Genomic DNA, 18,253 nt, shown 5'->3' on the forward strand with positions numbered 1-18,253 from the left:
ACAAGTTCCTCAAGGACCTTAATAGGTCATTAGTTGGAGGTGAGTGGGCTCCTGACTCCTTCCCCCCCCCCTCCTCCTCCTCCTCCTCCACCCCCCCCCCCCCCCCCCCATATACACTAACATGTTATTTTCAAAATTAATTCTCTTTCCATCAATCCTGCCTGATTACACAATACCTGGTCTAAAATAGCCTGTTCCCTGGTTGGTTGCAGAATGTATTGTTGTAAGAAACTGTCCCAAAGAAACTATGAACTCATCCTCCAGGCTACTTTTGCCAATTTGATTATGTTTCCAATCTATATGAAGATTAAACTCTCCCATGATTATTCTAGTTGGTGGTAGATGTCCTTTAAAGATGCATTCACTCGCTTCATAACCTGCATAACTGAACTACTTATAGTATGGTTGCTAGGACTTTAGGGTCAGATTCCAGGCTGAAATGTTCCAGACCCATTGACAGTGGACTGGGGCTGGGAAGGCTGACAAAATGGTGTGGGAAGACAACGGGGAGAGCATGCCTAACGTCGTTCTGGCACTGTGCTTCTTTTTTTTACTCGTGGTGTAAATAGTGGTAGAGCCACATGTCCAACTGAATAACTTAAGTAGTTTAAGCATTTTGTCAGAGGTCTATAACCACATGGAGAGACTATCAAGTTAACCTAGCGGCCTTCCAGTGGGCTTAGATGTTGGGGACGTGGGGTCCTCCTTTCTGGGCACTCCTTACGCCTGAAGGGTCCCCTGGGTAGCAATGTTTACCTCTGTGGCAGTGCCCCCAGCCAACCAGCCATTTTAGGTCTCAGCAACCAACTGAATCAGGGTCATCTACTCTCTCCCACCCCACATTCAGCACCCTTGGAATTGGGGCCCCTTCTCCCCCACCCCACATTCAGCACCCACTGAATAAGGGTCCCAGTACAGCACAGGAAACAGGCCCTTCGGCCCTCCGGGGTCCCGTTGTCTCTCCCACCCCACATTTAGCACCCACTGAATCGGGGTCCCCATCTCTCTTCCACCCCACATTCCTGGTGATGGTGCCCCCTGCTGTCTCTACAAAGTTCTTAATAGTTGACCTCCCTGACCACCTACTTCCATTAACTGGGAGGATGTCCCTGGCAGAAGCATGACCTCTCTCCTCCTGTTAACCTTCATCACTAAGGCCTCCAGCCCTACATTCATGAAACTGGGAACCCTCGCTCTTCCCTGGTGCTCCGATTGCTTACTTCCTCTTGTAGCTAATTGCACTTTGGCAGGCAGTCAGCAACTTCCTTCTAATGACTGCAGCTCCCCTTTAGGGGGAGCAGGCTGCCTTTAAGAGGTGCAGGCTCACTGGACATTTTTTAGCCAGGCTCGCTGCTGGAACCCCTGTTGATGCCAGCAACAACAGTCACACTCAGCTGAACCACCATTGGGACCACCATTGGAATGAGGAGATCAAATGAAATTTGCATGTTGTCTATATCAAAGGGACTGGCTCTCAGATTCCGAATCATGAGCCTTGTACCCCATAAATGGGAGAAAACTTGGTTTTACCCATAGACAGCACAATAGTTCTTCTCATTGTGCCATATGTTTGCCAGTCAGTAAATCACACCATAAATATTAAATGAACGTCATCAAATTTTGATGTTGTCATATTGTTGTATGATTAATAAGAATTTGATAATGTTTGAGTTATAAGGAGAGGCTGCATAGACTGGGAATTTTTTTCCCTGAACGTAGGAAGCTTAGAGGTGATCTTATAGAGGTCTATAAAATAATGAGGGGCATAGATCAGCTAGATAGTCAACATCTTTTCCCAAAGGTAGTGGAGTCTAAAACTAGAGGGCATTGGTTTAAGGTGAGAGGGGAGAGATACAAAAGGATCCAGAGGGGCAACTTTTTCACACAGGAGGTGGTGAGTGACTGGAATGAGTTGCCAGAGGTAGTAGTAGAGGCAGGTACAATTTTGTCTTTTAAAAAGCATTTAGACAGTTACATGGATAAGATGGGTAAAGAGGGATATGGGCCAAATGCAGGCAATTGGGACTAGCTTAGTGATTTAAAAAAAGGGCAGCATGGACAAGTTGGGCCGAAGGGCCTGTTACCATGCTGTAAACCTCTATGACTCCTATAGTGAAGGGTTTAGGTGATTTATCATCTGCCATGTTACTGTACTGTTTCTGATCCCAAGATAAATAGAGAAATAAAAAACATTTTCTATAATGGACCCCCAGCTACCAAAGAAATTATTATTGAAATGAATTGTATTTTTATTGTACTGATTATAATTAAGTACGTGCTTATGCCTGCAGGAAAAGTGTTACAAGTACTGGCCTGACCAGGGTTTGTGGACATATGGAGCAATTCGGGTATCAGTAGAAGACGTCACAGTTCTTGTGGATTATACCATACGCAAATTCACCATACAGAATGCAAGTATTTTCTGGATTTTATCTATTTGTTGAACTATATTATTTGCAAAAGGAAGTTTTGATTCATCAAATTTTTAAAATAGTAAATACCCATTGTTTTCTATATGACAGATATCGTTACCACCTTCAGAAATGTTTCAGTTTGATAAAATTTAATTCCCAGATGAAAAGACCCATGTAAATAAGATTTTACTTATTAATATATTAAAGTGTAATATAAAAATACACTCGAAACCAAGACAGTTGGAAATACTCAGTGGATCTGGCAATATCTATAGAGAGGGAAACCAAGTTAATGTTTCGCGTTCATCGAGTAACAATTCCGCTTTACTCTCCATAGCTGCTGCAACTGCTGAGAATTTCCAACATTTTCCACTTTTAATTCAGATTTCCAGCACCTGCAGCATATTTCTTAAGTAAAAATACATATTTGTTGTTAGCTTGCATGATATTCTTAGCATTACAGAATTATTAAGGGTATCTTTTGTTTCACTTTTCCTGAGTACATGTTTACTGCAACCTTTCTTCATAGCCCTTACATTGCTGCAAAATGATATTCCTCAGCCTCCAATCTTATACAGCAGGACCCAGCTTTCCTGCCCCCCATGACAGTTAGTATGACCTTTTTCTCATCATCTATCTGCATGGCCTGTCTGAGTTTGATTACGGAATTAGTTAGAGGTTATGGACAGGAAATTTCTGTCCACCTGGACTGTTAGGTGTCCCAACTTACATCAGCTAATGTTTAGCGATGATTGAACCACATGTACTTAATTTTCCTGGTCTGTTCGGAATGTGAAAGCATCCCAACAAATATATCACCTCGCCTGTAATGGAAATTAAAGTTACATTGAAATGTTGTGATGGAAATTTTAAAAATACATCCTCAAGAGCCATTTTCTTCCCAAGTGCCCACCTCTCCCCTCCACTGAAGGTTCTGTCGGAGTATAGCTAATAGATAGCAAACGAGTCTACAGTACTACCGGAAGATGTAGTGTACTTCGCATTTGATAAGGTACCATACAAATAGTTAATATGCAAGATTAATATGCACATGGAGTCGGGGGTGATATATGAACACAGATCGAGAAATGGTTAATGAAGAAAAGCAGAGGGGGGGGGGGGGATAAACAATGCATTTCAAATTTGGCCAACTATGACAAATGGAGGACCACAAGGATCAGTGCGGAGGACTCAGATATTTACAGTCTACATTAATGAGACCAAAACTGATCTATCAAGGTTTGTTGATGTTACTCAGACCATAGGATTGAGATGTGTCTACTCTAATGCCAGGAGTATAGTGAATAAACAACTAGCTAAAGGAGGAGAGGGCTTGGGAGATGTTAGTAGCGCTTCAACAAACCAGGTCCAGATAAAGGCTGGCATAAAGACACTTTGCCTGAATGCACGAAGCATTCGAAACAAAGTAAATGAGTTGATGGCACAAATCCATACAAATGAATATGATCTAGTGTCCATCACAGAAACGTGGTTGCAGGGTGACCGGGACTGGGAACTGAATATACAGGGTTATCAGGCATTTAGGAAGGATAGACAGGTAGAAAAAGGAGGTGGGGTAGCTTTGTTAATAAAGGATAATATCAGGACGGTAGTGAGAGACGACATAGGCTCTAAGGAGCAAAACGTGGAATCGTTGTGGGTGGAGATAAGGAATAATAGGGGGAGAAAGACACTGGTAGGCGTGGTCTATAGGCCCCCAAATAATAACTTAGAGGTGGGGAGGGCTATAAACAAGCAAATAATGGATGCGTGCAAAAGTGGAACGGCAATAATCATGGGGAATTTTAACCTACATATTGATTGGTCGACTCAAATTGGACGTGGAGGGCTTGAGGAAGAGTTCTTGGAATGCTGTCAGGATTGTTTCATTGAACAGTATGTTACAGAACCTACGAGAGAGCGAGCTATCTTGGATCTGGTTCTGTCCAATGAGACAGGTAGGATTAAGGATCTTCTTGTGAAGGATCCTCTTGGGATGAGTGATCATAATATGGTGGAATTTCTGATACAGATGGAGGGTGAGAAAGTAGGGTCCCAAACCAGTGTCCTCTGCTTGAACAGAGGGGAGTACGATAGGATGAGGGTGGAATTGGCTAATGTAGACTGGGCGAGCAGACTGGTAGGTAGGACAGCTGAGGAACAGTGGAGGATTTTTAAGGAGATTTTTTTAAGTACTCAGCAAAAATATATTCCGGTGATAAAGAAGGACTGTAAGAAAAAGGATTACCGGACGTGGATAACAAAGGAAATAAAGGAGTGTATTAAAATAAAATCAGATGCGTACAGAGTGGCCAAAAATAGTGGAGAATTAGTGGATTGGGAAAGCTTTAAAGAAAAACAAAGAACGACTAAGAAAGCGATTAAGAAAGGAAAGATAGATTATGAAACTAAACTAGCTCAAAATATAAAAAATGATAGTCAAAGTTTTTACAAGTATATAAAAAGGAATAGAGTGGCTAGAGTGAATGTTGGACCCTTGGAAGATGAGAGGGGGGATTTAATAGTGGAAAACGAGGAAATGGCTGAGACTTTAAATAAGTTCTTTGTGTCGGTCTTCACGGTGGAAGACACAAATAGTTTGCCGAATATTAGAGACCGAGAGTTGGTGGGAGGGGAGGTCCTTAATACAATTACTGTTACTAAGGAGGTGGTGCTTGGTAGACTAATAGGACTGAAGGTAGACAAGTCCCCGGACCCGGATGGAATGCATCCCAGGGTACTGAAAGAAATGGCTGAGGTAATAGCAGATGTGTTAGTAGTAATTTATCAAAATTCGCTGGACTCTGGGGTAGTGCCGGCTGACTGGAAAACAGCTACTGTTAAGCCGCTGTTTAAAAAAGGAAGTAGACAAAAGGCGGGTAACTACAGGCCAGTTAGCTTAACGTCCGTAGTTGGGAAGATGCTAGAGTCCATTATTAAGGAGGAAATAACAGAGCACCTGAATAAGAATGGTTCGATCAAGCAGACGCAGCATGGATTCATGAAGGGAAAATCGTGTTTGACGAATCTACTGGACTTTTATGAAGATGTGACTGTGCGGTTGACAGAGGGGAACCGGTGGATGTGGTGTTTTTAGATTTCCAGAAGGCGTTCGATAAGGTGCCTCACAAAAGGTTGCTGCAGAAGATTGGGGTACACGGAGTTAGGGGTAAGGTGTTGGCGTGGATTGGGGATTGGCTATCTAACAGGAAGCAGAGAGTTGGGATAAATGGGTGCTTTTCTGGTTGGCAGTTGGTGACCACTGGCGTGCCGCAGGGATCGGTGCTGGGGCCTCAATTGTTTACCATTTACATAGATGATCTGGAGGAGGGGACTGAATGTAGGGTATTCAAGTTTGCTGATGACACGAAGGTGAGTGGGAAAGTGAATTGCGTGGAGGACGCGGGAAGTCTGCAGAGAGATTTGGATAGGCTGAGCGAGTGGGCGAGGATCTGGCAGATGGAATATAATGTTAGCAAATGTGAGGTTATCCACTTTGGAAGAAATAATAGTAAATTGGAATATTATTTAAATGGAGAAAAATTACATCGTGCGACTGTGCAGAGGGACCTGGGGGTCCTTGTGCACGAATCGCAAAAACTCAGTCTGCAGGTGCAGCAGGTGATCAAGAAGGCGAATGGAATGTTGGCCTTTATCGCGAGGGGGATAGAATATAAAAGCAGGGAGGTCTTGCTGCAACTGTACAAGGCACTGGTGAGGCCGCAACTGGAGTACTGTGTGCAGTTTTGGTCCCCTTATTTGCGAAAGGATATATTGACCTTGGAGGGAGTGCAGAGAAGGTTCACCAGGTTGATACCGGAGATGAGGGGTGTAGCTTATGAGGAGAGATTGAACAGATTGGGTCTGTACTCGTTGGAGTTTAGAAGGATGAGGGGTGATCTTATAGAGACATATAAGATAATGAAGGGGCTGGATAGGGTAGAGGTGGAGAGATTCTTTCCACTTAGAAGGGAAACCAGAACTAGAGGGCACAGCCTCAAAATAAGGGGGGGCCGGTTCAGAACAGAGTTGAGGGGGAACTTCTTCTCTCAGAGGGTAGTGAATCTCTGGAATTCTCTGCCCATTGAAGTGGTGGAGGCTTCCTCGTTGAATATGTTTAAATCACGGGTAGATAGTTTTCTGATCGATAAGGGAATTAGGGGTTATGGGGAGCAGGCGGGTAAGTGGAACTGATTCGCTTCAGATCAGCCATGATCTTGTTGAATGGCGGGGCAGGCTCGAAGGGCCAGATGGCCTACTCCTGCTCCTATTTCTTATGTTCTTATGTTCTTATATAAAGCTGAGGAGGACACAAAGAGGCTGCAAAATGATATAGACAGGTTAAGTGAATGGACAACAAGGTTGCAGATGGAGTATAATGCGGGGAAGTGTCAGGTTATTCACTTTGGTTGTAAAAGCAGAATGTTTCAAAAGGCGTGGAACTGCTAAATGTTGATATTGAGTGAGACTTGGGTGTACTTATACAAGGAATACAAAGTTAGCATGTAAGTACAGTCGGCAGTTAGGAAGGAAAATGGCATGTTATTCTTTATTGGGGATTAATATATTAAAGTTTAATGTAAAAAGGTTGGAATTACTCGGTGGAAATCACACCTGGAGTACTGTGTGTAGTTTAGATTTTCACAAGTAAACTTGTATTGGAGGCAGTAAAGTGAGGTTTCACTAGATTGGTTCCTGGAATGAGAGAGTTGTCTGTTGATGAGAAGCTGAATAAACTGGGCCCATCCTCTGTGAGGTTCAGAAGAATGAGAGGTGAACTCATTGATACATACAAGATTCTAAAGGGGCTTGACAGGGTAAACATTGAGAGTTGTTCATAGAATCATAGAATCCGATAGTGTTGAAGGAGGCCATTCGGCCCATCAAGTCTGCACCAACCACAATCCCACCCAGGCCCTATTGCCGTAACCCCATGCGTTTACCCCAGCTAGTCCCCCTGACACTAAAGGGCAATTTAGCATGGCTAATCCACCTAATCTGCACATCTTTGGACTGTGGGAGGAAACCGGAGCACCCAGCGGAAACACACACAGTCATGGGGAGAACGTGCAAACTCCACACAGGCAGAAAAAGAAAGCAGGGAATCGAATCCGGGTTCCTGCCGTTGTGAGGCAGCAGTGCTAACCACTGTGCCACCGTGCCACCCATAATCTAACCATTGTTCCACCTGACTGGGGAATCTAGAATACAAGAATACCTTCTGGGGATAAGAGACTGATCACAGAGAACTGAGATAACAAGGGTTCACTCGAAAGGTTGTGAGTGTTTGAAATTGTCTACTCTGAAGAGTTCTGGATGTTCCAACATTGATCATATTTAAGGCTGATGGACAGATTGTTGATCTCGGGGAATCACGGGATTTGGAGAGTGGGCAGGAAAGTGGAATTGAGGCAGAGGATCAGCCATGATTGTATTGAATAGCGAAGGAGGCTCCAGGGGATAAAATGTCTATTTCTGCTTCTATTTATCATCTTCTTTTGTGCCTTGCCATTCCTCCTACATGAGACTAAACATTGAGCGTCAGCAAGCCATCAAACTGTGGAAAGGCATGACAGTCAAACCCTGAAAGACGATTGGAAGCCACAAACCTGACTGATTTTGTTTTTCCTTTCTGGTCCAGAGATTCTGAGAGTAATTATTGATATCTACTGCCTCCCTGAATAAGCTGAGCTAGCTCAACACACACCAGAGATTGAACTATTCTGCCATGTATTCACTTCATCATATTCTCTTTATTAAATCATAAGTGCCAGTCAACCCTAATATGTTTAAAACGGGCTTTTAACTTTAATTAGATTTTTGAAGGAAATTAATTTTCTGAATCACGTTTTTGCATGGTGCTTTTTTTCTGAAGGAATCGGAGGTTGAGACACATTGCTGGATTAGATTTAATTTAGTGCACACAGTTAACCTGTCCCAATTTTATTAACTATGGCTAAAAGTTTCCGGCTATTCCTGCCGACGGGATCTTTCAATCCTGCCGAAAGCGAATCCCTCCTGTCGGTTCCCCAGAAGGTGTGAACTACAGGAAAACCTGTTGACAGCGGCAGGACTGGAAGATTCCACCACTGGTCTCCACCTCTGAAAAGCTCACCACGGGGAAAATCTCGCCCTATGAGGTTTCCTTTGAAAGAATGACATTTTCAGCGTACTTTTCATAATGAATTTACAGCTTAACACCCTCTCAAAGTCATACTTTAATGCGTATGCTGTCCCTTTGTTTCCATGATGTGGAGATGCCGGCATTGGACTGGGGTGAACACAGTAAGAAGTCTCACAACACCAGGTTAAAGTCCAACAGGTTTATTTGGTAGCAAATACCATAAGCTTTCGGAGCGCTGCTCCTTCGTCAGATGGAGTGGAAATGTGCTCTCAAACAGCACACTATTTGACTGTTTGAGAGCACATTTCCATTCCATCTGATGAAGGAGCAGCGCTCTGAAAGCTTATGGTATTTGCTACCAAATAAACCTGTTGGACTTTAACCTGGTGTTGTGAGACTTCTTCCTTTGTTTCCATGACAGGGATATGTTAATTGCTGGAAACATTTAAATGTACTTGTGCCTTTCTCAATATGTGAGAATCATGTAATGATTGTTCATTTGTTACAGCAAAGAGTGGCCAACAAATCTCCGAGGCTAGTAACACAGCTTCACTTCACAAGCTGGCCTGATTTTGGGGTGCCATTTGCACCCATTGGCATGCTCAAATTTCTGAAGAAGGTTAAAGTGGTGAATCCCTCCCATTCAGGACCTATTGTGGTTCATTGCAGGTAATTGCTGAATATATTTTACATCCTTCTGCAGTGTTATGTGACACTTCATTAATAAACGCAAGCTATTTTAATAGGCTCTGTATTGCTATGAAGAAATGTTATAAGAAAAGAACTATTGATACTTAATTATTGTATAGGAGTAGCATTGTGCCTCTTCTGTATTGCCTTGATCAAGAACACATTGGTCAGAATTCTATGTTGCTTGGGTGGACACATGTCGTGTTTCAGTGTGAAATGCCGATTGAATGTTCTGAACACTGTCTTGTGCCCAGTTTTCTTTGGAAACCCATGAGTTGATGTTGCAAAATAAATTTTATCAGTTGATGTTTATCCTATACTTAGTGCATAAAGCATAAGTGGACTGCCTGTGAGTTATCCATCTGAATTATGCGGACCTCGTAGATGGTAAAGCGGTAAATGAAATTGAGTTAATAATCTACCAATGTTGCTCACTTCCATGTGACTTTTTCCTTTTGGTTCTATGCCATGCTTCACTCTTGCCCCCTCACCTTCTTTCTCTCACTCTTTCTCTTTCTCACTATTCCTCTCTCCCGCGCCCCCCCTCCCTCCCGCGCCCCCCCTCTCTCCCTGCACATTACTGCAAAATGCAGTCTGTTTTGCATTGATGCTATGATTCAAGAAGTTTCTGATTCTCAAGAGCCAAGCAACTTGTCCAAGAATCTTCAAACCCAATAAACTGCTGCAATCCCACAACAAGCACACAGCATTCGAGCAGAACAAGACAGTGGTTTGTCTGTCACTAATAGCCCACCAGTGCCTTTTTCTATTTCGCAGCTGATGATGACATTGTTACAGTTGACAGCTGCAGTGAAAATGGAGTATGATTACCCGGTGAAGAAGTGTAGACTAACCCTGAACTAGCAATGACAGCTAAATAGGTTCCTCAAGAAAGAACACAAGAAATAGGAGCAGGAGTAGACCATATGGCCCATTGAGCCTGTTCCACATTTCAATCAAATTATGGTTGGTCTTGGGCTTCAACTCCAGTTTCCCATTCACTCCCCATATGTCTTGATTCCATGAGAGACTAAAAATCTGTCCATCCCAACCTTAAATGTATTCAATGATGGAGCATCCATAACCCTCTGGGGTTGAGAATTCCAAAAATTCACAATGTCTCGACTGAAGTAATTTTGCCCACCTCAACCCTCAGACTGTGCCCCATGTTACCCTGACCAGCAGGAACAGCAGGCGGAGGCGATGTGGTATTATCATTGGACTATTAATCCAGAAACTCAGCTAATGTTCTGGGAACCCGGGTTTGAATCCCACCACAGCAGATGGTGGAATTTGAATTCAGTAAAATATATCTGGAATTAAGAATCTACTGATGACCATGAAACCATTGTCGATTGTCAGAAAAACTCATCTGGTTCATAATATCCTTTAGGGAGGGAAATTTGCCGTCCTTACCTGGTATGTCCTATATGTGACTCCAGAGCCACGGCAATGTGATAAACTCTCAAAGGCTCTTGGGCAACAAGGGATGGGCAATAAATGCTGGCCAGCCAGTGACTCCCGTCACAAATGAATAAAAAAAAACTCTGTGTTTACCCTATGGAGCCCTTTCAGAATTCTGTAGGTTTCAATGAGAGTGCCTCTCGTTCTTCCAAATTCCAGAGAATATGAACCCAGTTTGCTCAGCTGCCCATCATAGGATAGCTTCTTCCCCAGAGACTAATTCCATGAAACTTCACTGTATCACTTCCAGTATATCATTCCTTATAGATGGAGACCAAAGCTGAAAAATTCAAAGACTTTGTGTAATTTACTTAGTCCTCTACCTCTCCAAAGTACCATGTCCAAAGAGGGCATTGGCAACCATGGACTTCCATTGTATTGGTATATGCTAATGCTTGGCAAAGTACTGCAGTGGTTTGCCATTGCCTTCTGGAGTATGTTTGGGGAAACTCTCCTGCTCGACTGCCAGACATCAGGCGTACTGGAAGGATTTACAGGCTGATAATCAACCTGTTCGGCCACATTATAAATCCACTTCCCATTGTTATTAAATCCTGAAGTGGGACTTGAACCCAAAGATTCTGGCCCAGAGGTCGGGACACTAACTGCACCACAAGAATTCACTTGGTTGACAGTTCTAAGCTTGAGATGTGGGGCACCACTGAAGTTATAGAGATCCCACAATCAAGGAAAAAAAACTTGAAATATGTCATCATTCTGTTGCACTTTAGAAGTATGATTTCTAAGCCAGGCTTTTTGCTTTAGTGATTCCCCAGTGTAGTGTTGTTGAGCAAGGTTTGTTTTGCATCTGAATTGCCTGTTGTTCACACTAGCACTCCAGCCCAGGCTATCTGAGTAATCTTTCAGGTTTAATCCTTGTCTACGCCAGAGAACCCAGTTCTGAGGATGGAGGGGATTTCAAAGGTTTGGAGCAGAGAACAAGGCTCAGAGAACAGCCATTTATTCTACACATTTAAATGACTATAACTAATTCCACATCCTGATGATGGTGGGATTGAGGGCGGTAATGGAGTTCAATTTGAAATGCTCTCCCACTTACCAAGACAAAATCCAGATGCCAGTAACAAGGGAGTATTCCCTGCATCAAACGTTAATATGGTGGTAATGATGGAGAGTCCAATGCTATCCCATCCTCATCCTGCGTGGGTTTCCTCTGGGTGTTCCGGTTTCCTCCTGCAGTCTGAAAGACGTGCTGGTTAGGTGCATTGACCCAAACAGGTGTTGGAGTGTGGCGACTAGGGGATTTTCACAGTAACTTATATCTCTCTGATATTTGTGTGGAATTAGTCAATGACCACTGTCATTTTGAGCAGAAAATCCCATAAGGGCAGCAAACTAGCAGGACCACAACTGAACCACTCCCGGTTAACTTCTCCACCCATTTTGCATGCCTAGCTCCCAAAATGGGACACAGTTGAAGAGAAAAATCACAATGCGCCTTTTGGTTGTGTTAACTGCTTTGTAACATTGACATATTTTGCTCAGATTGATTTCCTAAGAAACTGGAACAAATCTCAAGTGACTTAACCTGAGAGATTCCAGGACGGGTAAAGGTGCATTGGAAGGCAGGCATTAAAGTATATAGTTTATTCATTAGCGTCACAAGTAGGCTTACATTGACACTGCAATGAAGTTACTGTGAAAATCCCCTAGTCGCCACACTCCAACACCTGTTTGGGTCAATGCACCTAACCAGCACGTCTTTCAGACTGCAGGAGGAAACCAGAGCACCCAGAGGAAACCCACGCAGACACGGGGAGGACGTGCAGACTCCACACAGACAGTGACCCAAGCTGGGAATCGAACCTGGGTCCCTGGCACTGTGAGGCAGCAGTGCTAACCATTGTGCCACCATGCCGCATTAAGGGAATGCACAAGGGCAATTCGTCAACTTTGGAATTGCAATTATAAATTTGTTATTGAGTGTTTATTTTGCGTTGTCTTTCATGTTTGCACACCCCAAAAAAAAGCAGGCGCTAATGAGCCTAATTTCTCTCATCCATCATTTTATGTATTTCATTTCAATACTCCCTTCAGCATCTCCTTTAAAGTTTATGAAATAGCTATATCAGTCTCTGCACATTCCCCTTGAAGGAAATCCACTGCTAAACATCTTTTTATCTATACCTTCATAAGGGGAGTTTGGATATGTCAAGTTTTGATGCTTCTGCTAATCCTACCATGGGATTTGAACTTTATTTTACACAACCTTATATATTAATTCTGTGAACTATTCTGCTCATGTATTATGAAGTTTCTTTCTTAGAAATCAATACTGGTTTCACTGCTGGTATCTGTAAGCAGAGCGCATCAGCTACAAGCTCTTGTGTAGACAGCTCTCTCCTCTTTGCATAACACAAGGTTGTTCTCGCTTTAATCCAAATCCAAAATCTTTCCAATTGTTTCAGGAGACAATTTCTTAATCTCTTTATGCCTCATGCTTGTCCTTCAGAAGTGGAACATAGGTTTCGCTGTGGAGATGTGCTTTATACTGTTGTACTCAGGGAACCTAGGCAATTGTGTATTTCCCTTGAAATCTTTTCTTGAGAAAGCTACTGTCAAAGTAGTATGTACGTTGCATTATTACCAGCCTGCAAGATAACAATCCTTAGTGAAAGGTCAGGCCACCTGTGCCGTAGGAACCTCAGAAGCTTGTTTGAGGAAATGTCTCCAAGATATATATAATATCTAAAGAAAATATCAGCTAAGCCATCAGTCATTTAATCTACCCTCAGAAAACCAACAAATACAATCACCACCGGATTGGACCTCAACCTTATCAGAATATTAATATCATAAGGGATGATAAGTGAGTGATTAAAATAGACAATTACCTGCTTGTGGTGGTACCGCTGGTCCTTTGAATGATGTTATGCCATTCATTCCTAATTCTGGTCTGATCAGACGTGGAGGTTGTTTTGGGAATTAGTATCTGCCTAAAAGTCTTTGGAATTCCCTATTCTGCCTCATCTGGGCAAAACAAAAATGTGTATGGCGTAGCCTAAGGTAGAGACAAATACGTGACACAGAATGTTTGCAGTGAGCAGAGTCCATGTGGCACTGGCCTGCTCCTATGATGCTTCTGTAACATTATCCTGCACATAAACAGGCAGGACGTATCTCTCCATAATTTGGTCTGAAATGTGGTCCAAGATCAACATGTTAAAATAAATGAAAACATGATTGATATTTCATTTAAAACCATTAGATGAAGTGATAAGTGAAAAATGCGATTAAAATCTTCCTCCGATCCATTGTCAGAATGTCTGTATTTGGTGTGCATTTTGGTGATAGTGACCACAATTCGGTTACGTTCACCTTAGTGATGGAAAGGGATAGGCATGAACCTCGGGCCAGTGGTTTTAGCTGGGGGAAGGGTAATTATGAGGCTATTAGGAGAGAATTAGGAAACATAGGTTGGACTAGGAGTTTACAGGGACTGGGAACGTCCGACATGTGGAGTTTTTTCAAGGAGCAGCTACTGCGAGTCTGTGATAGGTATGTCCCTGTCAGGCAAGGAGGAATTGGTAGGGCTAGGGAACCGTGGTGCACCAAAAAAGTTTCTTTGTTGGTTAAAAAGAAAAAGGAGGCTTATGTTCGGATGAGACGTGAGCACTCGGGTAGTGCACTAGAAAGCTTTAGATTGGCTAAGAGGGAGTTGAAGAGCGAGCTTAGAAGGGCTAAAAGGGGACATGAGAAGACTTTGGCGGATAGGGTTAAAGAGAATCCTAAGGCGTTCTATAGGTATGTCAAGAACAGAAGGTTGGTTAGGGCAAGTTTAGGGCCAGTTATAGATGGCAGAGGGAAGTTATGTGTGGAACCGGAGGAGATTGGTGAAGCATTGAACCAATATTTCTCTTCGGTGTTCACGCAAGGGGACATGAATATAGCTGAGGAGGACACTGGGTTGCAGGGGAGTAGAATAGACAGTATTACAGTTGATAAGGAGGATGTGCAGGATATTCTGGAGGGTCTGAAAATAGATAAATCCCCTGGTCCGGATGGGATTTATCCAAGGATTCTCTGGGAGGCAAGAGAAGTGATTGCAGAGCCTCTGGCTCTGATCTTCAGGTCGTCGTTGGCCTCTGGTATAGTACCAGAAGATTGGAGGTTAGCGAATGTTGTCCCATTGTTTAAGAAGGGGAACAGAGACTTCCCCGGGAATTATAGACCGGTGAGTCTCACTTCTGTTGTCGGCAAGATGTTGGAAAAAATTATAAGGGATAGGATTTATAGTTATTTGGAGAGTAATGAATTGATAGGTGATAGTCAGCATGGTTTTGTGGCAGGTAGGTCGTGCCTTACTAACCTTATTGAGTTTTTTGAGAAAGTGACCAAGGAGGTGGATGGGGGCAAGGCAGTGGACGTGGTATATATGGATTTTAGTAAGGCGTTTGATAAGGTTCACCATGGTAGGCTTCTGCAGAAAATGCAGATGTATGGGATTGGGGGTGATCTAGGAAATTGGATCAGGAATTGGCTAGCGGATAGGAAACAGAGGGTGGTGGTTGATAGTAAATATTCATCATGGAGTGCGGTTACAAGTGGTGTACCTCGGGGATCTGTTTTGGGGCCACTGCTGTTTGTAATATTTATTAATGATCTGGATGAGGGTATAGTTGGGTGGATTAGCAAATTTGCTGATGACACCAAAGTCGGTGGTGTGGTAGACAGTGAGGAAGGGTGTCGTAGTTTGCAGGAAGACTTAGACAGGTTGCAAAGTTGGGCCGAGAGGTGGCGGATGGAGTTTAATGCGGAGAAGTGTGAGGTAATTCACTTTGGTAGGAATAACAGATGTGTTGAGTATAGGGCTAACGGGAGGACTTTGAATAGTGTGGAGGAGCAGAGGGATCTAGGTGTATGTGTGCATAGATCCCTGAAAGTTGGGAATCAAGTAGATAAGGTTGTTAAGAAGGCATATGGTGTCTTGGCGTTTATTGGTAGGGGGATTGAATTTAGGAGTCGTAGCGTTATGTTGCAACTGTACACAACTCTGGTGCGGCCGCACTTGGAGTACTGTGTGCAGTTCTGGTCCCCACATTACAGGAAGGATGTGGAGGCTTTGGAGAGGGTGCAGAGGAGGTTTACCAGGATGTTGCCTGGTATGGAGGGGAGATCCTATGAGGAGAGGCTGAGGGATTTGGGATTGTTTTCGCTGGAAAGGCGGCGGCTAAGAGGGGATCTTATTGAAACATATAAGATGATTAGAGGTTTAGATAGGGTGGATAGTGATAGCCTTTTTCCTCTGATGGAGAAATCCAGCACGAGGGGGCATGGCTTTAAATTGAGGGGGGGTAGTTATAGAACCGATGTCAGGGGTAGGTTCTTTACCCAGAGGGTGGTGAGGGATTGGAATGCCCTGCCAGCATCAGTTGTAAATGCGCCTAGTTTGGGGGCGTTTAAGAGATCCGTAGATAGGTTCATGGACGAAAAGAAATTGGTTTAGGTTGGAGGGTCACAGTTTTTTTTTTTAACTGGTCGGTGCAACATCGTGGGCCGAAGGGCCTGTTCTGCGCTGTAATGTTCTATGTTCTATGTTCTATGTATTTTACAATCAGAAGGTACGGCAGCGTAAGTGCCATTTGAAGTCGATAATGGACATCCTTATAAGTAGAATGTGCTACTTTGGTGGTTGAAATGTGGTTCTTTGTTCATGCTATGGTTAGCACCTACCCATGCACACAATTCACAACGTGAGAGATGTAGAGTACCATAACGTACATGATCTAGCACAAAAAACAGATTTTATCACCAAGCCACACAATTCTTTTTGAATTGATCACAATGTCAGTAAGTTAAATTTAGTCTAAATGTGTAAACGTATGTAGCAGAGGGGGAGCCTTCTAGAGATGCCTGCTTTTAGAATCTAGCAAAGAAGCAAACAGGCAGTGACACTGGTGCTGCCTCGAATACAAACCCGACAGTGTTTTAGCAGGGAGTCAGGTTTGTGAGCTGTGGGCTCACAAATGAAACACGCCGTTCCGTGGCACAGGGCCCCCAGGTGACCAAGGGATGGAAAGAGGTTTGGATAGTATTTACATTTGAAATACTTTGCCTGTGAAATACTTGCAAATCACACATTCCAAGCAAATATTTTCAGTTCACAACATTTAGGTTTCTCCCCCGTTGACTTTCGACGTGGCAAATCTGGACTTATCGTTATTCATCGCTCGCTCCCAGTCTCATCCCCTCCCCTGAACCAGCACAAGAAGCTCTTTAAGACTCAGCCAGGGGAACTGGGATAGTGTCCAAGGAAAGTGTGGAGCTGGCCCGGGTACAGAGGAGACTGCTCAGGATTTATAAAGCAAGCCCTTCTTCACAAAGACTGGATAAGGATCGCCTCCTGCTGTTGCGATCAGTCAACTCACCTCAGCAGGGAAAGATATCGAACCTGTCATGCAAAACTGGCAGCGGTTTTGATTACTTCCTACACCTCCTTGCTTTACATGGCAAATAAATAGGTTTTTTAAAAAAAAGATTGCCAACAAATGCCTGCTGGCCAAGCTGTTCCATTCATGACAGCCAATAAACATATCTGCAAACTGGGGAAGTAATTTGAAGTTATGAATAAATTAATTCCTGAAGTGATAGGTTCCCTACCTGGCTTGATGAGTCAATACTATAACATTTGGAATGAATTGTTATGTGCTGCAAGGGCAGTGTGCTTGCCCCACCTCAGACTGCAAGGTACAATTGGTTATTCAGGCACCCGAGATTAGAAGGGATGTGTCACACTTGTTCAATTTGGAATTATTATTCAAAACTCCATTTATTATTCTCGACATTGGGAGAATTGCTCAGCACATACCAGATCATTGTTCCCTGCATGGGTTTTGCCTATAGTTTTATACAAAGGAAGTGAGTTACTATGATGAAATAATGTAAATGAAAACTTCTGAAATTCTTAGGAGAATGTTCGAGGCCACATGTGCTTTTAAACTTTAATGGTGCATAGAAAATAGGAGCAGGAGTAGACACAAGGCCCAGCAAGCCAGATCCACCATTTAATACGATCATGGTTGATGTTGGGTGGCACGGTTGCACAGTGGTTAGCACTACTGTCTCAGTGCCAGGGACCTGGGTTCAGTTCCTCACTTTGCCACAAAAAAAATCACCTCCCCTCGGATTCAAGTTTAAGTTTGTTTATTAGTGTCACAAGTAAGCTTACATTAACACTGTAATGAGGTTACTGTGAAAATTCCCTAGTCGCCACACTCCGGCACCTGTTCAGGTACACTGAGGGAGAATTTAGCATGGCCAATGCACCTAACCAGCACGTCTGGGGTCACTGTCTGTGTGGGGTTTGCACATTCTCCCCATGTCTGCGTGGGTTTCCTCCCGCAGTCCAAAGATATCCAGAGTAGTGTCAGGGGGGATTAGTAAGGTAAATATGTGGGGTTAATGGGATAGGGCCTGGGTGGGATTGTTGTCGGTGCAGGCTCGATGGGTGGCATGGCCTCCTTCTGCGCTGTAGGGATTCTCTGAACTCCATTTTCCCGCCCGTTTCCCATATCCCTTAAATCCCAAGAGACCAAAAACC

At 43.4% G+C, this 18,253-nt stretch overlaps 1 protein-coding gene across 6 annotated transcripts in view; it reads left to right on the forward strand.

Annotated features, from left to right (window-relative positions):
* The window catches only part of ptprea (protein tyrosine phosphatase receptor type Ea), a 221,154-nt gene that overhangs the window by 173,090 nt on the left and 29,811 nt on the right, over window positions 1–18,253 (forward strand). For all 6 annotated transcript variants that reach the window (XM_078223445.1, XM_078223446.1, XM_078223447.1 and 3 more), the window contains 2 exons: window positions 2,292–2,411; window positions 9,047–9,207. In XM_078223445.1, coding sequence (XP_078079571.1) covers window positions 2,292–2,411; window positions 9,047–9,207 — 281 coding nt within the window. The remainder of the gene's footprint in view (window positions 1–2,291; window positions 2,412–9,046; window positions 9,208–18,253) is intronic.

The sequence above is a fragment of the Mustelus asterias genome, chromosome 11 (genome assembly GCF_964213995.1).
Source record: "Mustelus asterias chromosome 11, sMusAst1.hap1.1, whole genome shotgun sequence".
Lineage (NCBI taxonomy): Eukaryota > Metazoa > Chordata > Chondrichthyes > Carcharhiniformes > Triakidae > Mustelus > Mustelus asterias.